Genomic DNA, 22,056 nt, shown 5'->3' with positions numbered 1-22,056 from the left:
CTCTTTTGTTGATATTTGTGTTTATTCCCCAAATTATGAATCAAATACCGAAACCAAATATGGAACCATATTTTACCATTAAACTCGTCGGTACTCATGCATTTGTTTTGCTCATGGAAGTTTTACTTGCACAATAAAGATCTGAGGGCAGAAAAAACAATGATTGGTTCTCTCTCTGAAACAGACTGTAGAGGAGGTGGGTCCAAGCAACTAGAGGCGGGATCAAGACATCTGATTGGTTTGTCCAACCTCTTCCAGTTGCATGGACCCACACATTACAACGTGCTTTGAGAGCAAATTCTAGGTGTCCACATTTTACAAGTTCAAGGCAGAGTTTTGTTTACTGGTGAAATAAAGTTATTATTCCACAATTATCTTGTCTAGGGAATGCAGAGGACTACTGTATGGTTTGCTCTGTGTTGGAAGGGAATGCTGCCGAAAACATAATTGAAATGGCAAGAACTCATATTCCCATACAAATTATTCAGTTCCTACTTTAATATCTCAGCTTTTTAAAAAAAGATTTCCAAACCTTACAATGTTGATTTAATTTACACATTAACAAAAATGTATCTGATCCTTGTAACTAAAATAGTTTAATGGCACGAACGGTTTACAAACTTTATTATGACTTCATAAAATGTCTGTCATAACCATTTTAAGTAGATAAAAATATTACATTTCTCAAAAGATTGTCAAAGGTTTGTGTCATTGTCTGCAGTAGCTGGGCACATTTCAAATGAGCCAAATACAAGAAACACTTGTCCACTTATGTTTGTGACAATTGTTGAGGAAAAAAATGTGTTCAGTTTTTATTTAAACCTGCCTGCTTATTTTTATTATTTAAAACATTCACAGATTTTTTTATAAAATTGAGGAAGTAAGACATCTTACACATTATCACATTATGAGGATACATGGCACCCATAACGTGGTTAAAAACCAGCCCATATACACATATACACAGACACTCCAAGACAACAGACAGACACATAGATATAAGGAAGGCACACAGTGAACCTTGAGTTTTACCTGCTCACTTTTTACAGAAAATGAGTGGGCAACTTAGTCTCAGAATTGGTATTTGTACAGTTTTTTTTTATGTCGAAAATAGGTCACCCACACCCAAATATAAGAGGTAAAAAATTGACATTTATTATGTGTCTGTTACTATTATAATTAAAGCAATTCAGCTATATATTTGGAGTACTGACAGGAACTATAGAAGCTTGGTTTCAAGAGAAAAACATTTTTAGGCTACTTTATTTTCATTACTATTTTACAAACACGCAAAATATTTTTGGCCTCATAACACAATTTGGTAAGTTTAATATCTTTTCTTGACACAATATCAATATTTTGAAGTTAATCCTTGTATATTTTGTACAAGTCTTGAAACGACAGGAGACAAAATTCAGCAAAAATATCTAGAGCTTAGGAAGCTAATAACTACTACACCAACGATGATCATTTTATGACATTACATTCTTATCATGGTGTTAATTTTACTTTTAAAAACTGCTACCCAAATGAAAGCTATCGGAAACCGTTTCTGGCAGCATAAAATTGTGTGTAAAAAAACTGCTACCTCACTGAAAACTTGTGCTGCCAGAATCTACTGCCTATAGATTTCAGTGTGGTTAGCAGTTTTTCATATGCAGTTTTATGCTGGCAGAACCTCCTGCCTGTGTGGAACATGTGTGGAAACTGCTACCAGACTGAAAACTATAGGGAGCAATTTCTGGTAGCATAAAACTACATGTAAAAAACTGCTACCACTTTTAAAAACACAGGAATGTTATTTTGATATCACAAATCCTTATACAAAATGTCCATTCAAAACTATTGGAAAGATACTTTGGCAACATAGCAAAAACTGACCGATATACTTCAACATTTTGCCTATCTAGCAAATTCTGGCAAAACAGCAAAAAATGGCAGAACACAGGGCCAGCCAAACAGAAGGTTGCTGCAACTAGCCTGTGGGTCTTGGGGCATGCACACGCTACTCTTGCGCGTTACGACAGCCTCTGAACAGCTAATCGTGTCACCTAAGAAACTGAATGCACGCAGCCCGAGATAAAAATTTGAGAAGTATATCTGGCGAAAATTATGCAAAAGAGTCTGCTCCGGCGGCAGCTTTAATGGAGAACGTGAGGCTAAGAGGCAACGCAGCCATTGAAGGCTGACACCTCCGTGACAATTCGGGCTGTCTTCCCACTTATTTTAAGGTAATTTTCACGGAGAGCCTTTAATGGTGCTTATCATCGTCTAGACTTGGGCTGGATGAAAATGTCCGTGAGGGTAATGGGAAGAGAAGCCTTCGTGATGCAGCACCAGCAAATTTTCAGTCAGGTGCTGCTAATAATCAATATGGCCACACAAACGATTATATATATATATAGTTACACACACACACAATCAGTGCTTAATACTGCCGAAAAAACAACATTCACCTTTCTACTACAAGTTTGGTTTATTTGAACAATACAAGCCATGCTGAAATAATCCAGCTATCCTAAACACAAGGGTCCTCGTCGGTTTTTGTTGGCTTCATTTCACTCTTTTTGACTTTTTTTCCAGTGTATTACTTGCGACACAGACGATAATCTGATTGTGATTTTATGGTAGCCTCCAAATTAAATACGGCAGCTCTTGCTCGACTGTGTTCTATTTTCTAGACTGTCACATAATGAAAGTTACTGACTGGCCCAAGCTATAAAGTTAGTTCACTGCCATTTTGAAAATGGCAACAATTCACATCATGTAATCATTTATTTGCTTGGATAAGTGCCCCCCACCCCATATCTCTAATACACCTTCTCCTAATGATCTAGCTTCAGCAGTCTAATAAGTACTGGTACTCTCTAGCTTAATGCCTCACATTTAAATATGTGTAAAGTCTGCAAACATACGTATACACGTAAATATAACATGTTTATATCTGAATAAGCCATAACCCCAACTATAAAAAAAAACAAACAAAACAGTACAGATCTGAGGAGCAAGTAATATTTTTTGTACTCCCTCCCACATCTAAAACACGTGGTCGTCTTTCCCATATATTCAACTTCAAATTCGAGGGGGAAATAAATTTCAATCTGAAAATTGACGGTATTCCGACTATTGGAGCACAGAGACTACGCCGGGTAATGGTGCAAATACAAAAATATAGATTTTATCAAAATATTTAAGTCGTGCTAATACATATGCTGATTATCCTGAATTCTGAAATACAAGTGCCCTTCAATATTAAACTGTTCGGGCTCAATTTTAAGCAAGGTGTAGCTTGAGTCATTTTCATTGCATTTAAACCGTAGGTATCGTCGACAGTCAACTCGCGCAGTCGATAGATCCATTAATCAGCGGGAAATGAGAAAATTAGCATTTGGACGGCTAACGTGTCGCTTATATGTTAAGGTGTTCTGTAAAATGAATAATGTTTGATTTGGTGTCAAACTCAGGCAAAATATTTTACAAATAAGTCAAGTGAAACAACTGTAAGAGAAATTTTCTATGACTGATTTAAGTACCATGGGTCAGAAATATCAATCCAGCATTTAGGTTACACAAAGGTTTTAGTATTACAGCACATTTGTGAATAGCGGACAATCAACCGACCCAACGCGGTCCGTTATCTGATGATGATAACGGTGATCATCGTCGGTTGAAGCACGTTCACCGAAGGAAAATCCCAAAGTGGAAAAAACACGCAGGATTTCATACAGTATCATTTCAAAACGCAAACTCTAAATTTAATTAGACCACCAGATCAGCTGGTAAATCAGAAGTATTACACTACAGCTTTTTTTCATCAAATAAGGAGTTACAATAGGTTACATTTACACGTGAAACGCTTTTATCCAAAGTCAATGCATTAAAACAGTAGAGAAAAACCGTGAATTAGTCGCGTTAAACGTAGAACGACATAGAAAGGCGAATAAGCACGTGAATTAAAGAGCACAATGATGTTCACTGTAACTGCACTGAGATTCTAAGAGGCATACACACCAAAGACGGACCGGATCGGACCAGGGACCGACTCGGCCGCCCTCTCATACAGGAGTGACAGGTCCTCAAAAGCGAACCTTGGGCGCCCTCTTCCGCGGTCAGCTCGGGAAGCGCATGTTAAAAACACAGAAGTTGGATCCAGAAACTGCGTCTTCTGGAAGGGCGCGCGGCGGCGGCGGCTCTTCCTGCACTGACTCGCTCTCCGTCGCGTGCAGTCGTACCTTCCCCGTCACGCTTTCACGCGCTAGCGGAGAGCCGCACAGAAAGTTGGCGGCGGCCGCCCCGTGACAGCTAGCTGGGAAGCGTCGGAGGACCGGCGGGTTACACCTGGCGAACGGCTGCCCGGAGGACCGGTCGGAGTTTTCTGGAGGCAGTGAGGTTACGTGCATACTCGTGTATCAAAATAAAACCAAACAGTGTCAGCACAACCACGGTACCTCACATAAACCACTTGGCGACGTCTGTTCCCCGAAAGCAGGCTAGCCTTCAAAATGAAACTTTGTAACCCCTCCACCCTCGTCACGGCGACGGCTGTCCGGCAAAGGACCCCCAAATCCTGGACTACTTACCTCGACCACTCCTCCGGGACTGAATCCCTCTCTCTTCCCCTGCGTCCGCCTCCTTGACGGTTACTAAGCAATCGGTCGACAAGGCGGCAGTGGCGCTAACGAGAGCGAGATCGTGCGCGCGCCCCTTCCGGAATTGTGGGAAACTGGAGGACGTCACGATCTCGCAGCGCCTTCCGCCTGGAACAGCGGACCCTGACGCCATCCAGTGGCGAGTTAAATTGTTACTCGCTGTTTTCTTTTCAGGGTCTGGGGTCGGTGCTGATAGTGCGATGGTGTTCAGACAATCACGCCTGAGAGCTCAGTTAAAGAAGGCATCCGTTAAAGATTATAGGGCATGCACAGACCTCAGTGGATTTGGACTCCATTCCAGTAAACAGAAGGTCACCAGTTCAAATTATCTGCTTGACAGAGATTTCCCCATAACCCCAATTGCTTCAAGGACTTGCTAAACCTGCTTTGCAATTGTCTACACAAATGAATGTAAAGTTGTTTACAGAAATCATTTTTGGAAAGAGCAATTCAGTAACTCCCAACTAGGCCACTCAAAAGGCACCCTTAAGTACACTGCAGTTTGTAAAACAGTACAGACTTATAAATTCAAGTATGTTGCCTGTAATCACCAACAAGCACACTGCAATTGTCAAATGGCTGCCAAAAAATTTCGACAAAATGAGCTAAATAAAACCTCAAGTAACCAATGAGATGCCAGAAAATCCATGTTAGAGGGATTTACCATCACTACATTAATGGGAGAGATAAAATAAAATCACATACACCAGTCCATCATCAACCAGTCAGCTAGGTCATCAGAGACTATAATAATGCAGGAAAATTTCAGTATTTGGGCTATAAAGTTAAACCTGACTACATACACTGATTAGCAATGATATTAAAACCACTACCAGGTGAATAAGTGAGTAATGCTGATTATCTCATTGAAAAATGGCACATTTCAAGGGTGCTATTATACTATAGGCAGTTCTTGAACTTGGGCGAGTGTAAGGATCTGAGCAATTTTGATAAGGGCCAAATTATGATGGCTGGACAACTGGGTCAGAACATTTCTGAAATGGCAGGTGTTGTGGTCAGTTCCTACCAAAAGCAGTCTAAAGAAAGCCAACTGGTCAACCAGTGACAGGGTAATAGGCACCCAAGCCTCACTGATGAGTGTGGGCAGCGAAGATTAGTCTGTCTGCCCTGAACCTACCTGGGGTCCTGGCATTCATGTGGATGTTACTTTGACACGAACCACCTACGTATACATTGCTGCAGACCAAGTATACCACTTCTTGACAACAGTATTTGCTGTGGCCTCTTTCAGGACAATAGATCCTGTCACACTGCAAAAATTGCTCAGAAATGGTTTAAAGAACATGAAAAGGAGTTTAAGGTGTTACCCTGGCCTCCAAAATCCCCAGATCTTAATCCCATTGAGCATGTGAGGATGTGCTGGACAAACAAGTCAGATCCATGGAGGCCCCACCTCAAAACTTAAAGGATCAACCGCTAAGGTCTTGCTGCCAGATACCACAGGACACCTTCAGAGGTCTTGTGGAGTCCATATCTCCACAGGTCAGAGGAGTTTTGGCATCATAAGGGAGACCTGCACAATATTAGGCAGCTGTTTTTAATGTTATGGCTGGTCAGTGTACACAGATCTGCATTGAGATCAAAGATAACCTTTAACAATACTTTGAGAACAAGTTAGGCAATGTACTTGTGTTCTTCATATGGCATGGTGTGATTCCGTTAGACTGGCGTAAATACAAAAATAGCAAATAGTCCCAACTGACAACACAATTTGTATATCAACGGTACAGTAACGCATGGGGAGAAAATGCAAAAACATTTTAGGCACTACTTCCTTTATTTATACATTAATTCCACAAGTTTAACAAAAAAAAAAAATAAACTAAGATTTCCACTTTGCAATCTTCAGTTTTAAAATCGCAGAGTGTAAGACTGCAGAGGGTGCTGGAGTGTTTTCTCCATGGGGAGTAGCCTCCTTAAGAGAAATGCAGGTCGGGGAATGATGCAAACAGCAAAAAAAGAAACCAATAAAAACAGAAGGTAAGTTCGGTGGCTCTGCAGAGTGGGTCAGAACACAGGGTATTAGACACTGAGCCACGGCACCTGAAAGAGAGGTGCCCAGCGAGGAGGTACCATGTGTCCCCTGCAGGGGGGTTACAGGGAGGACCCCAGGGCTGCTTCAGAATTATGCATCCTTCAACCCAACCTGCCGTTTGCTTTAACAAAGAACATCTGCCACGGCAGACCATGATGCAAATGGGCAAGCCTTCTGTGGATGATGAGATAAGCGTGACTGTGAGCAGTCATCTGGATAACCTTAGCCTTTAGAAAACAAAAAGCATCCAGCTCCACAGGACACGAACAGTTAGCACTGGAGAAATTAAAACCGCACCGTTGCATTTGTTTAAACCCCATTTGACATTGCATTTGACAGACACTAAACTACATTGCATTCATGGTTTTGACCATTTTAAAAACATTCAGCTCGGGAGAAGACCACTGCCTCCAGTTTATCCCACCAAAACCCATATGGGCACAATTACAAGAGCAAGACAAAAAGCATTAACCTAAAAACAGTACCTTGCCTGGAATTCTAGGCTTACAAGGTCAGGATTTATTCCACGAGGCTTGCTTTTGCAAAAAAAAAAAAAAAAAAAAGTCAGTCCACAGGCTTTTGTAGTGCTGAAGGTTTCCCCAAGAAGGCAGGAGTGTGCACAGTGGCATGGACATCTAGCCTGGACTTACAGCATGCTGTTTGCAGTGCAGGCCTTCATAACGCCACAGGACAGCCCGATGCACTGGGAAAACCACTGCAGAAACCTGGAGGTGGGAACACGTTTGCTGGCCATCAAAACAAGGTTGAGAAGTGACCGCCTGCCAATCTGAAAAGCATCTGAGACCAGGTGAGACGAGCTGCCGTGAGCAGTGATGAATGTGCCATCTGACAAGTGGAAAATAAGCAAAAGGGAAAACAAAGAGCGCTTTCCCACCGCGCCAAGTACAGTGCTTCTGGTACCTTCGCTTTTCCATTGACTTCTGGTCGAGTACAAAGTACCAAAAGTTCCAGTATCAGAAGTGCCAAACTAGCTGGCACTTCAGGCCTTTGGGTTGGGAGTTGAAACACTTTCTTTGTAGATTGGTTATGCAAGTAGACTGCCGCTGAAACACAATACAAACGCCGCGTGGAAAAGAACCGCTCTCGTAAGAACATGTACAAAAAAAAAAAAAAAAAAGGTCTGGATAGCATGAGAAAAAAATTTAATATTTTGTTGAATATACTAATAGAGAATGCATAGAGCGTGCTGTCCTAGAAATGTTATTTTGCTAAATATAGCGATGTGATCGTATTGTAAAAAATATTGGGGTACAGACGCTCCTCAACTTACGAAGAGGACTGTAAATGCAAATTGTGTTCGTTGGGCTCCCTGTCCGCAACAATTTTTTCCCTGCGCACCAATTCCACCCAATACGACTTCTGGCCGGTACTCCCGCAGCGCAGCGTGCGTACTCCCAGCATCCTAGTTCTTTGTACTTGCATATACCCATAAAACAATGTTGAATAACGACTTACGAACATTTCAAGTTACAAACAGCCGTCCAGAACATCTCATTCGTAAGTAGGGAAGCATCTGTATTTATGATACAAAAGACTCCATAAACTTCTCACAAACCCATCCTCGAGTGATTTAAAGAGTAAGGATGAAAATCATTATGATTGCTGAATACATTCTCCAAGACAATCATGCAAAAGCAGCAGAGGAAAACTTTAAACTGATTTTTAAAACATAAGAATCTATAAAAGGAATAATTAAAATTGCGAAGCATGGCAAGTGTTTTTTTTTTTTTTTTTTTTTTTTGCTACAGCCATTTTTCGGATTCAGTACAAAATACCCCACCTGGCGTCGTGATGTCATTCGGCGCCGGTACCAGTTTTTATGCCAGTGGAAAACCAACACTTTGAAGTACCAGAAGCTCGATACCTGGTGCTGCAGAAAAGCGCCCAAAGGCAATTCCCCCAAACTCAGAATCAACTCTAATGAAGTTAGACCCTCTTCACACCATGCAAATTCCCTTTCTAACCCTCTTCACCAAATCAGTGTTCTTGAGAAGGCCCCGATGTTCACAGTATTGTTCTTCCTACCTTGGATTTCATTAACAAAAGCCCATTGTAGAGTTAGACAAAGTCACCTGCCAAGCTGTAAAAGACACATCTGCTTAAATACTTACTAAGCATGGAAACTAGTTCTATGGGAAGACATTGCCGACTTGATTCATCTTCAGGTGATTATCGAGGATTTGAAAAAGCTCCTGGATGTTAGGTACACGTCCTGAATTCAGCTTTGACCAAACTGGTACATCTGTAGGAAATAAAGTGAAGAGTTTTCCATAAGCAATTGCACATACGAGTCAAGTGGCTTTTATTGTCATTTCAACCATATACAGTAATACAGTACATAGTGAAACGGGACAATGTTCCTACACATAACACTACAGTACATCAACGCAGGACTGCATATAACACTACAGTACATCAACGCAGGACTACAGAAAGTGAAAGTGTGTAAACATTGCAAAAACAGTGCAATGCAAGAGAGGGCAACAGAGGAAATAGAAGAGATGATAATGGATAAGACAGGCCAAGTGTAAAGTGCAACGGGTTGTGCAAAAAGTTCTTGAGGTAGTGGAGTGTATAGAGGTGTGTGTGTGTGTGTGTCAGTCCAGTTCAGGAGTCTGACGGCTTGAGGGAAGATAATGTTGCATAAGCCCAATTTCAGTTACAGATTAGGCAGGGTACAACCACCGAAAAGTAATTTAAGAGCCTTAAAGAAAACTATTAAACTTCTATTGATTTTGTGTCAGGGGGCGGCATGGCGATGCAGTGGTTAGCACTGTTGCCTCACACCTCTGGGACCCGGGTTTGAGTCTCCGCCTGGGTCACATGTGTGTGGAGTTTGCATGTTCTCCCCATGTCGTCATGGGGTTTCCTCCGGGTACTCCGGTTTCCCCCCCACAGTCCAAAAACATGCTGAGGCTAACTGGAGTTGCCACATTGCCCATAGGTGTGCGTGTGTGAGTGAATGGTGTGTGAGTGTGCCTTGCGATGGGCTGGCCCCCCATCCTGGGTTGTTCCCTGCCTCGTGCCCATTGCTTCCGGGATAGGCTCCGGAGCCCCCGCGACCCAGTTGGATAAGTGATTTAGAAAATGGATGAATGATTTAGCGTCAAAGCAGGACTTCTGATTAATAGAAACCATAAGCCGTCATATTGCCCCTATTGCGCTGGAGAGGTAGGCAGTCAAGCAGACAGATATTCAGAAAGTATCATGAAGAGAATGACAGAGGGAAACCAAAGAATCAAGTACAGATGTTAACCACTGAGGCAAAGATGAAACCATAAACGAAGGAAGACACTCACCGTTGAGAGTGATCTCAAAAGCCCCTGTAGATAAGAAATGGGTCTCCAGCATATTGCTGATGAAAAACATCATCAGGCAGGAAAATATCTGGGAGGTGAAACACAGGAGCAGACATTTATAGCCGCGGTACAGTAGGTCAACAGGCCTTCACCTTCTCCATAGCATCAGCCAGCTTCATCACCCCTGTGAAGCTGTAGCTGCTTCAAACAAAACGAGGCCTAAAGCCGAGCAAGGGGTTCATTTACGCACGACGCCAGCCGCAAGAGCCAAGAAAAACGAACTGGTTACAACTGAAAGTCACACGCCGGAAATATCAGGCCAAAACCACACAAGCTGGATCTCAAGCGAATTCCGGAACCACCGTGGACTCCTAGGACTGCAAAATGCAGAAGGCGGCTCACAACTGCCAAGCCCTGCATCTGCCCTGATACACAGGCAATCAGTGGGACTATGGGGGGGGGACATTCATTAATCCAATTATATTACCATGCGACACCACAGTAAAATGCTGTCAGCTTACTTAACACATAAAGCAAAGCACAATGTGTGCACTTGAATGTGTGTGTGAGGAACACTGCTGCCAAATGAACGAGTGACTATTTTGCTGCACACGTACAGCCGCAGTGTTTAAAAACCTTGAGCACAAGCCCCTCCAGTCCTCACCTTATTGTCTTGGCCCCATGACCAAATAGCTGGAGTGTGGATTCCAAGGAGAGGAAAAGGATTCTGGCCACTTACGATCAGGGCGATGACGAGGAGTTTGAAATAGGAAATGAAATTTGCAACGTACCTATGAGAAATGAGAAGAGCGTGAAGTTAATATACCCTGCAGGCAAAGTCATAGCAGAACAAAGTCTGTTAAAGCATCTACTTACTTGTTGATGGGTTTTGGAGGGTAGTTTTCTCCCTCGATTTTGATGTCCGGGTACAACTGGCTGATAGACCAAGAGTACTCCTGGTACACCTTGCTGTACCCTCAGGAAATGCTGTTTGGGAGAATGGAGGGGCACAAATAAAAGCTGAGCCCCAGAAGAGAGCCCTCCAAAAACACACATCACAATAGTAAGAGGCTGGCAGGATGCAGGGTGCTGTGACAGAGTATTCACGATGCCCAGCCAATTTCACTACACTGGCAAAGCAGCAACCCGACAGGTTAAGAGGATTAGTGAGAATCGAGGTTTACTGTGTGCTGCTCTCTCATTCCCATTAATTATCGCCACCAGATGGTCAAAGAAAAGCCACAGTGCCATCCCAGCATTATATGAACCACAAATCCACACCCAAACTTTAACCGCCGTAAGCGATTCAGGGTTAGACAGCAGCTGAAAACTGAAGACATCCAGCAGATTACGGCAGGGAGCCAGCCTTAATGTTTTCAGGCAATTTTGCAACAAAATGTAGTGCTTAATCAATAAGCGAATTTAACCATCATCCAAACAAAGTGTTGCAATGGAAACGACTGAAAGGTTCCTGATCTGGTGCTGGATACAAACGGACCAGCAGAAGATGGTTACAAGCTACATTACAAGTTACACTCTTAAATTTTACATAAATGCAAGGCAGCAAGGAGTCTGCTTTATATATCTAGTAGGTCAGGGATTATCCTGAGAGACAAAGAAATTTAATCAGCTTGAACATTAGCTAAATCTCTAAAGACTTCGACACCAAGCTGTCAGTTTAAATACACAGATGTCAAGACGTTTGAAGACGTCAATTTTTTTTTTAATACAATAGTAAGATAAACATCCGTCTCTCTATTACACGTTTGGTTCACTTTATGGGGCAATGTCAAGAAAAATACGCAGATAATTTGCTTAAAAAAAAATCACGGTAAGGCAAGGGCCATTGTACTTGGTCACGCCGAGAAGCATCATGAAAATAAACTACGGGGTCCCAGCACTGCCCACAGCCGTAAATAAGGCGTCAAACTGGCAAGCCGCCGGGATTTAAACCCGCTAAATGGCAGACACCTCTGACTAGGCATGGGAGAGGGGGGAATATGCTGAAATAAAAACGTTAAATATCTTTAAAAAAAAAATAACAAAAAAAAGTGGACGGATGACAGTACCAGTACTGAAACCTCAGAACCGGGCCCATGTACATCTGCGGCTTGCCGGTCTTCAACGCATCCAGGTTCCGCGGGCTTTCGGGCACGGCGCCCCGGATGTCGGCGGCCTGCCGCTCCCGCTGCTGCTCTTCACTTAAATTCCTGCCGAGATAAAAATCCCGCAGAGTGACGACCGTAAACAGCAGCAGTGCCGTCAGGATGCCCGTCCGGCTGTACTCGGCCATTCCGCCGCCGGGTTGGGCGCCTTCGTGGGGCTCTTCTGCGCTTAGCCCCGTTCAGTTGCTACTGGGACGACAGGTTCCCTTACACCCAAGTTATCGCGAGAACATTGTACAGGTACACGTTCACGCACTCTTCTTCTTCTTCTGCAGCCTGCGTATAAGACAGACGCCACATGGTGACGGGAGGTCAGAATGACAAGCCGGGCAAATCATTCCCTACAGCTGGAAGTTCTTATCGCCAGTGCAGCGACCTAATCGACCCGGTTAATGAGCCTTGATTGAGCTGTTGAATGAATTAACAGCAGGACTTTAATGCGTTTAAACATGATCCCTATGGTATTCAAAAGTAATTTTTGGATCTCATGCAGCTAAATAAAGAATCAATTTATTTTTAAAGTATTATAAACAATAAAAAAGGATTTTAAGAGACAGAAAGCCATTAATGATTACGTGACCAGTAAGGGAATAAATTAGCAGAATTTAATCAAATAAACGCATTCACGGTTAAGTATGATGATGGCAGAAATTTGAAGGCTCTATTTACCAGTTATAACTTTTTATTAACTCACAAACTGTGAAATATTTAGTTAGGAGTCGTATAAAAACAACTTACTACATTTCATTAAATATCCAGATACTTTATTGTCAGCACCAAACTTAACGAAACTAAATTAAAATATTTAAAATGATATCTATTAATCAATGACAGACCAACGACCAATACTATGTTTAAATATTCATTTATATGTAATAGACAGAAAGGAGTGTCACAGAGATTTTCCATCTTGAAATTGAATTTTTCCACAATATTTATGTTAATCAACATAAATCAGACATTCCTAGAAAAAAAGCAATGTTTATAAAATGCTAGAAGAATTGGGTTTTGTTCCACCACTACATTTAGATTTAGGAGATGTAGATTTCACTGAGCTGAAATGCAGTTTATGTTACAATAAGGAAAAAAAACAGACTCTGGGCACCTGTCAGGTCCACAAAATTCCTTCTAGCAACAGTTTCTATTCTCCCATATAAAATTCAGCCTTTTAAATATTGTTTCAGCTGTGTAATACCGTTAATCACACATTATCTACCTTCTTTTTGGAGTATTAAATTAAGGTAACGTCAGACAAGACACTGTGACAGAAATACATCCTTGTGAGACAAGATGCCTGAAGTAAAATTAGGAAGACATGCTCCACTTCAGAAGACATGCTCCACTTCAGAGAAGAGACAGAAAACAGCTTTAGTCACAGAACCATCGACTGGGCATGGGAATCTGATGGGAGATGCATTCCTTGGCAGATTCTGGAGGGGCAGCCCTGTACAGGGGCTGCAAAGTCTACTGCCAGGATTTACTCTTTCCTACTTTTTCATTGGGGTTGTTCTTAATATAAATATCTTTCATTATCTTAATGGAAATTTGTGCAAGGGAAATTTTGAAAATCTGAACTGGTCTGGTTTACACTGGTAGCTATACCACAATGCCCCCAGTAAGTGGTATATACCAGTAAGTGGTTTACACTGTTTCACGCTAGTTGAGACAAGCTGATGAGGTTCACAGGTTCACACCTGGAAATTCCACAAAAAAAAAAACTATAAAAATATGTCAATCAGGATTGGCAGTGTTTCAGACTTCCTTGCTTTTGTCAGAAGTGCTTCCAGGGCATTGAGGGACCTCCAGCTCTAGGGTGGAGTGAGAGCAGAGGGAGTTTCCAACTCCAAGCTGACTCCAGGAATCCCTGCACTCGCTCCAGAGCTGCTATGATATTGATCAACAGTATCACTCAGGTTCCAGATGCTCTTATCTAGATGTGATTTCAGAGTGACTGAATTAATTTAGTAAGTATCTGACATCGGAACTAACTCTTCTTACCATCATGGCCTTCTGACAAGAACACGGAGCAGTGAAGCAGGGCAGCAGGCCTCATTTGCTGCCCGAAAGCTCTCAGGGAAGGCTGCTGTTGCTGGTATCATGAATGTCGCACCTTCTGCAGAGGCATCAGTACCAGTAAGCATCGGTTCCCAGCTGCTCAGCCAATGGAATATGTCAGAACAGGAGTGCAGCCACTGCCCAGGTTATCCTCAGGTCTCCTGGCAAGATGGGAATTCACTGGCAACTGGAAGTCAGAGTGAGGAAACAGCCAAATAGGCAAACACCACTGCCAGATATGGCGTTGCAGTGTGAAAGATCTAAGGAGAAGGTGATGCTACAGCTGAAAGTTCCCTGGGAAGTTAAGAGGGAGGTAGCTAATGAAAGCGAGACGGGGCAGGTGCCGGGTCTCATTAAATGGGGAGAGAGAGAGTGTGCCATGTGCCGCCCAGGGCAGCAGAGCATCTGCAGGACGATCCCTCTGCAGGGGCCACTGGGTTCACCAGAGGTAGGGCAGTTCTGCCTGCATCTCTTTGGTCCCCGTAAAGTCCTGAAAACCCCCCAGAACACCTGATTCCTCCAGGTTGCATCATCATAGATGTGTCAAGGTGCATCTGAAGATGTATTATTCAACAGGAATACAGATCTCAGGTGGTAATTATGCTTTTAAAATAGAACATATAAAATGTTTGGATTCAAAAACATCCTCATAAATATGGAATAGTAGCCTACAGCAGCTTATTAAGGAAAGTCTCTTTTGATCCTTAAACCAGTAACTTTTTGCTCACAGGTCTGTGCCATTATCTACCTATTCTATTACTAAGTGCTAAATACTACCAGTCTATTCTGGAATCTCTACTATATAAACATACTTACAATGTAAACATCTGTGCTGGAGTCTGCTTGGGCCTATGGATCTGACAGCAGCCCAAGGTTATTCTGGGTAGCAGGAGAGCAGTGTTGAGTAGTAGTAACCTCTCCATGTAATTTACGATAATTATTAAGAAAACAGTACTTCGCAAATAAATAATGGCTGTAAAATGAGACAGATTTAGGCAGAAAGTACCTGAATAATCTGGAACATTCTGAGGTTGTGTTGCTAGGGAAAAAGAGGTCTGGGCTACCCTGCCCACCCATCTGTCATTTACCGATATATATATATAGCATGTTGCATTAAATAAAGTCAGTGTAAGAGTTCAATAACTGCTTGGAGACATTCGAGTGGGTTTTACAGCCATCTGGAGATTTTGATTTCTGCTTGACAGCCTCTTCCATCTCTGGATTTCTAAAACCTGTCACGTAACAGTTTATGTGACAATTAGGTCATGCTGGATCTAGTTTGAGATTTCAGCCCTCTCTCTCGCTCCCTTCCACAAAGACGACTCTGATTTTAAAGAAAATGCTATTAAACCACTTAAGAAAAGCTCATCACAGTGTTTCTTCATCGTGAACACAATGCGGATGTTTTTATGAATGGACAAGCATGACAGAAAATTACAGCGTCATGTATGAGGTTCATTCACCTCTTTGAATTCTTCTTCTCAGTTCAATAAGAGAACCAGGTTCTATGCCATTCTCCAATACCAGGCTGAACTTCCACACCTTGTGCTTATCATAGCACTACCTTGTTTGAGAGGTTGGTTTGCCTTCTGCAGATTGTCTGGGAGAGAATCGAATGATTTTGTACAGGTGATTGATATTACTTATGGAACATACCTTGCAGTTTGATTAACGAGACAATTCTGTCCACAGTGGCACAGTTTATTTGCTTTATTTTCAAAGCATACAAGTTCTGTTACTCATGAGTGTTTCACAATTGTCCCGTTAAAGCATGAAATTAGTCAGGGTGTAAAAGCCTCAGTATGCAAGGGGAGACCTGTATCAAATCCAGCACCTTTATGGATTTCCAAACAGGATGAGAACACTGGACAGGAATGTTCTGATTTGATCTGAGTGTAGGTTTTTACAAGATTTCCGATCTACTGGGTTAACACTGTGGCAGAATATACGCGTCACGTTTAAACAGCTCAAACCGATGGCTCACACTTATTGAACAGCTAATGTCGAGAAGCCTTATGTCACCACAAATAAAGCATTTTTTTTACCGAGGATATACCATTTACAGAAAATCTTTCTGAAAAACACACAAAGACCTTCATCATCCATTAAGTAACCAATATGGCTGCCTGTTCTCAGGCATCATGCAGGAATCTCCATCCAACTTCGAACCACTTACCCTGGCCAGGTTCACAGGGCCGTGGAGCCCATCCCTAGCAGAAAGGCAGGAGTGGACTCCGGATGGGATGCCAGTCCACTGCAGGGCAACAACAACAACAACAACAACACACACACACACACACACAGATCTGTAATCATATCTTTGAGGGGACCGATAATTCATTTCTATATGAAAAATGCTAATGCTAACTATGACATCCTTCACCACTACTCAGCCCTAACCTTAACCATAAGCAACCAATTAACATGTGAGACTTGTGGCATTTTCAGTTTTTTGATTACATTCACAGATATTTGTGGGGACCTGAAAAATGGTCTCCACGATGTCAAAATAACAGATTTTTATTACATTGTGAGGGACATTTGCTCCCCACAATGTAATATTAACCTAATCCACAAACACACAGACACACACACACATTACAGATAGGTGTAGAGATGTCAATTAGCTTAAATATATCTTTTGACTGCAGGGGGAAACTGGAGCAGCGGGAGGAAACCCAAATGTCACAGGGAGAATGTCCAGCCACTGTTGCCTAATACAATCTTAGTTACCTAAAACGCTAGCAACAGATATGCAGCAACACTGAACTGTCAGTCTCAGTGATAATGATGGTCAATGTCAGCTTGTCCAAAGTCGATGCAAATTTACTGAAAACCAAACCATCCATTTGCCATCAGATTGTTTCACAAGGTCAGATAGCACAGCTGCACCAAACAGCACAGTAAATACTGTCAGTGACACAAATGTGAAACGTCAGTCATTAGAGACTAGCACGCCATTGGATGTAATTCGAGTGCATCTAAGGGCATCACTGGAAGATTAATCAAATGAGATGAGTGTGTTTCAGGTCACTGGGCTGGTTGACTGAACTACCTAAACAAGGCGAATGCAGTCAAATCGTTCCTGTACTGCAGGAGATGGACAGCTGACAGTGGGCATGTTGCCGAAGATGAGAGTCTCTGAGGAAGGGCAAAACCCCTCAAAAATTTACAGACGAGCAAAACCCCCAAGGCCTGCAGTCACAGCATAATGAAAAACATATATATATTCGTCAACCCATAATACTTACACACCTCACCTAAGAACCCATCCCTTAATACTCATGTCAGAAGCAGAATGGGGATTGTTACCTATAGGCGCCAGACATGCTGGAAGGCTACTACAGAAGAACTCTCTCTTTCCTACCAGCCAGTCCAGGATAGGCAGTTGGTGGATGGATGGATGGAGATTTATGCCTGTTGTGTGTTATTGCTTGTGATACTGCAAAGGCTGATTCAACTGACAGGTCTCTCTGAGTCAGTTACAGCACAGGTAAGACTTCCTGTGTCAGGACAGAACATGTTTCCGCACTACCGGACCTCCCCCAACCTGAGTGATGTCACAGTCTGGGCAGCCACGTGAAGAACAAGCAGGCTGTGCTAACGACACGCTGACGCGGAACCGGATGTTAACATTAACGTGGAAACTCTCCGAAAAGGCGAGACATTCAGGCACCGGGTTCTATTTTCAGTCGTTAGTCGGTTTCGGCTACGGAAAAGCTGATTATGAAAACAACGGAGGGGATCAACGCAGGACGGCGGAGCTTTAACAAAACATGTAACTTTTTCAGCATTAATTTAGCATGACTGAAAGAAGATGGGGATTCACTGTCGCCTCACAACTCTGGGACCAGGGTTCGAGCCTCCTGTATGACACCATGTGTGTGGAGCCTGCATGTTCTCCCTGTGTAGCTGTGTGGTTTCTTCCAGGTGCTCCGGTTTCCCCCCACAGTCCAAACACATGCTGAGGTTATCTGGAGTTACTAAAATGCCCATAGGTGAGAATGGTGTGTGAGTGACTGGTGTGTGAGTGACTGGTGTGTGAGTGTACCCCGCAATGGGTTGGCGCCCCATCCTGGGTTTTTCCCTTCGGTTTGCTGTGGAGCTTCACCTACTCATTCAGCTGTATGATGGCTAGAGCAGGGTCACCCAGTTCTCCTCGTGCAGATGTACCACCCTGCAGAGTTTGGGCACAGCTTATTTAACACACCTGATACAGATAACCAGGCCCTTCACTAATGTCTCAGTATTACAGCCAGCTTAGGTTCAATATAACTGCCTCTAATGCTGAGCTGCACCTGAATTATCTCTACCAGGTGTGTTAAATTAAGGCTGCGCCTAAACTCTGCAGGGTGGGAGATCTTCGGCAGGAGTATTTGGCAGCTTTGGGATGCAGTGTAACACTGGTCACTGCATAGCTGAAATGTGTGATAGCGAAACCATACTTACAGAAGTAATATCTCCCCAAAAGTCATATATTTGGCGGCCAGCTACACTGCACCTTTGACATCCCTAAATTGCTCCCCCCCCCCCTCCCCCACAGAAGGCTGGATCTGAATATTAGCTGTGATGGTGAGTTTTCACACCGCACAATGTTCCTGCACTGCTGAAATACTGTTTTATACCCCTGCAGCACAGTTTCACTCCTGGGAGTCTGGGCTGATATTTTGTTGTGACTGCAATAATTTTTCATTTAGTTTTTAAAATTAAAAAAAAAAAAATCACAGGCAATACATTTGGCAGAGAGATGGTCACATACTGAATTCAGTACCGGTTTCCTATCGATAATACAGTCGACTTCTCAGCCCACGAACACAGTAGTCAGTGTCTTTTTTTTCGTCGAAAGGCCACAAACAGAGGAAGAGGCAGTACGATCATACGTCGGTTTGCTAGGGCAGGAGGAGATTAACAGCAGAAGTTAAACGGCCAAAAGGAGACTGACAGATTGAGAGCAGGACAGAGGGGGGCTGAAGACACAGGCGAGTTAGAAGTCATCACAAGGAGAAGGAGGACCAGTCGCAGGCACGCTCTTTTGAAGGAGATCTTTATGCTAATTTGTTTCTTCACGTCTTTCGTAGTACACGAGATTCTCGACCAAGAGAAGACGGACTTTGGGGTCCCCTCAGCACGGGCAGGTGTTCCTGGGGTTGGGTTCCTGGGAGAGCTTTAATCTGCCGTCCTCTCTCTCCACATCCCTGTAGAGGAGGGACTTCTGGGCCTTAAGTCGACAAGCCAGACACATGAAGATGGAGTCCACGTTCTGGCTCTCCTTGGGATCCTTTGCGGATGTCTCGAAGAGCAGCATGTTCTGGGAATCGGCGAACTTGAGAGCCACGTTGGAAGGCACCTGGATCTGGTCGAGCAGGTCACACTTGTTGCCCACCAGGACCCTGGGGACGGAGGGCGAGACGCGGTGCCCGTTGCACTCCTGTATCCAGGTCTTCAGGTTCTGGAAGGAAGACATCTTGGTCACGTCGTAAACAAAGACCACGGCGTGCACGTTGCGGTAGTAGTGCTCCACCATGCTCTTGCGGAAGCGCTCCTGGCCGGCCGTGTCCCACACTTGCACCTGTCCACAGACAAATCAGACCTGGCAGTCACACAGAAGCACTACATATCCAGTAACAGAGGCAGGACACCCATGGAACTGTTATTCTACCTTTAAGCAATTAAACAGGAATTACTTCAGTAAGTACAGGCTGTTTTTTCTAGGTGTCTACTGACCAAATGCAATGACATACTGTATGAAGTGTACCCCCCCCCCCCCAGTTAGAACATGGATGGATGGATGGATGGATCTTTAATGACAGTAGCTCAGTAGAGGATAACAGAAATACACAGGGCATTTTAAATAATGCTGCATCCTGAAATAATGTGGGTTTTAATACCATGGTGTGACAGCATGTCTATTTTTGTTACACCTTAATTAGATGCTGAAATGACTGGCATTCTGCTGTTCAGAGAAGATCAAAGTCTTCCTTCATCTTTCAGGACTCTTTCTGCTCCCATATTACCTTCAGTCCTTTGACAAACAGCACACTATCCCAGACTTGCCAGCTTTCTAAATTTATTTCACAGCTAATTCCTTGTCCCAAATTTAAATAGCAATATTAAGAAATGAGTTCCTGTTATTATTTCACTGGTGATGGTTGAAAAACAAATAAAAATAAATAATGCACCACGATTAACAACAACGACAGTCGCGGCCTAGACGAGATTCTTACATGCAACCAGATTTACATGCAGGCAAGAAATAACACTCTGTACTTTAGGGCTCTACATACGTTAATTTCATATAATCCCACATCATTTTTATATGTATAGCAAGTAGTCGGCGGTCGCGTTACAACTCTGGAAAGCGAAGAAACGATTCGATTTCTAATTTACGGACTATGACTTGCTTATTTAAGATGACATAATATTGAATTAATTTCGCTAAGATTGAATTAATATCCGGTCCCACCCATGCCAGATACTGGGAGCATCACAAATACCTACGCGGTATCTGCGTCCAGGAAGTGGCCGTAGGGTTTAGAAAAAAAGGCACGGCATTGTGTCAGGCTGCCACAAACAGGAGGAAAGCAAAGCCACGATGCACTTTTATTCCCCCCGTTATTTGTTGCTTACCTTAATTTTTTCGCCCTCTATCTCCACGGCTTTTTCCCTGAAATCCACGCCGATCGTCGCCTCCGTTTTCCCCGGGAAGCTTCCTCCGGTGAAGCGAAAGGTTAGACACGTTTTCCCCACATTAGAGTCCCCGATGACAATAATTTTAAATATTCGGGTTTGCACACTCTGGTCAAGGGACGTGCCCAGTTCTAGCGAGGAGCCCAGGTTCGCGTCTTTGGACCGACCCGTTCCGCCCCCGTTTGCGTGCGACTCCTCTGCCATCGCGAGCGAAGGGGATGCGCGCGGCTGTGTGCTGCTCTGTCTGTGATACTGGGGGGTGGGGTGCTAGGTCAGGACGGGGCATGGATACACATCCAGTCTCCCCAGCACACAATCCACAAAAGGGAAATTTCACATTGGGAGACAGCTAATAATAATAATAATAATAATAATAATAATAATAACAACAACAACAACAATAATTATTATTATTATCCATAATAACAATAATAATAATAATAATAACGATAGTACTAATAATAAAAATAAATGGAAAACTTTTAGGATTGATCAGTTAGTTCATTATTTCCTCTGACAAAGATAATAAAAAAATCCAATAATTTTATACAGTACATCTGCTATTCTCAGTCCAGTCAGCCTAAACTGAGGTGTCCCACTTCATTCATGCATCCGGCTGGCTACAATAATACAAAATGGCGCAGATGATGGGGTCAGGACTGGTGCATTAGTAATGGGAAGCAAGGGGCTGTCCTTCAGATGACTTTCATACAGATGCAGACAGGATAAGGTTTGATGTTTCACTTGACGACGTGAGCAGGCGGTTCTCATACAGACCTAATGAATATCCTAAAAAGTGTTTTTGGAAATGAATATCACACCCAAGAGGCAGCTGGGAGTTTTTTTTACATCGGATTAGTATTTCTTATTTACATTCTCCCGAGAACAATTCTTACTTATTTTAACCATACAAAGCTCTCTGTTATACTGCAGCTGTGAAAGGGACATTTGTTTCGAAGCACGGAATCTCAAAGCATGTCACGGGCCGAGGATGGGGAAAAATATATTCTGAATGCGGAGTTTATCGTCAATGTTAATTGTCACAGAAGGCATGCCATTGAATCACTTGTGATTGTGAGGGGATACTGATAACAAATAGAATTAATACTTTATATTTTTGTAAA

At 42.9% G+C, this 22,056-nt stretch overlaps 3 protein-coding genes across 8 annotated transcripts in view; all 3 read right to left on the bottom strand.

Moving 5' to 3' along the window:
• enox2 (ecto-NOX disulfide-thiol exchanger 2) overlaps positions 1-4,728 on the bottom strand; it is a 159,472-nt gene extending 154,744 nt beyond the window's left edge. The window contains exon 1 of one of the 5 annotated variants that reach the window (XM_049027577.1): positions 4,581-4,728. The gene's annotated coding sequence lies outside the window, so the exon portion shown is untranslated. The remainder of the gene's footprint in view (positions 1-4,580) is intronic. The other 4 variants (XM_049027576.1, XM_049027578.1, XM_049027580.1 and 1 more) reach the window with 4 other exon arrangements.
• A 1,460-nt stretch (positions 4,729-6,188) lies between these two features.
• Positions 6,189-12,425, bottom strand: selenot2 (selenoprotein T, 2). Its single transcript, XM_049027588.1, has 6 exons — positions 12,095-12,425; positions 10,902-11,012; positions 10,690-10,816; positions 10,026-10,113; positions 8,838-8,968; positions 6,189-7,430 (listed from the first exon to the last, which is right to left on the bottom strand). The coding sequence occupies exons 1-5, from the start codon at positions 12,316-12,318 to the stop codon at positions 8,856-8,858; spliced, it is 663 nt and encodes a 220-aa protein (XP_048883545.1). The 5' UTR covers positions 12,319-12,425; the 3' UTR covers positions 6,189-7,430; positions 8,838-8,855.
• A 3,515-nt stretch (positions 12,426-15,940) lies between these two features.
• On the bottom strand, positions 15,941-21,273 carry rab33a (RAB33A, member RAS oncogene family). Of its 2 annotated transcripts, none has more exons than XM_049029383.1 (2): positions 20,873-21,273; positions 15,941-19,814 (listed from the first exon to the last, which is right to left on the bottom strand). In XM_049029383.1, exons 1-2 carry the CDS (start codon positions 21,134-21,136, stop codon positions 19,368-19,370), a joined length of 711 nt encoding a protein of 236 aa, XP_048885340.1. In that variant the 5' UTR covers positions 21,137-21,273; the 3' UTR covers positions 15,941-19,367. The 2 variants fall into 2 exon arrangements, with proteins under 2 accessions (XP_048885340.1, XP_048885341.1); XM_049029384.1 differs by having other exon boundaries at positions 15,941-19,694.
• Positions 21,274-22,056: the final 783 nt, after the last annotated feature.

Source organism: Brienomyrus brachyistius, chromosome 10, assembly GCF_023856365.1.
Source record: "Brienomyrus brachyistius isolate T26 chromosome 10, BBRACH_0.4, whole genome shotgun sequence".
Classification (NCBI taxonomy): domain Eukaryota; kingdom Metazoa; phylum Chordata; class Actinopteri; order Osteoglossiformes; family Mormyridae; genus Brienomyrus; species Brienomyrus brachyistius.
Note: the sequence above shows the minus strand (reverse complement) of the source record. Positions and strands in the feature narration are given on the sequence as shown.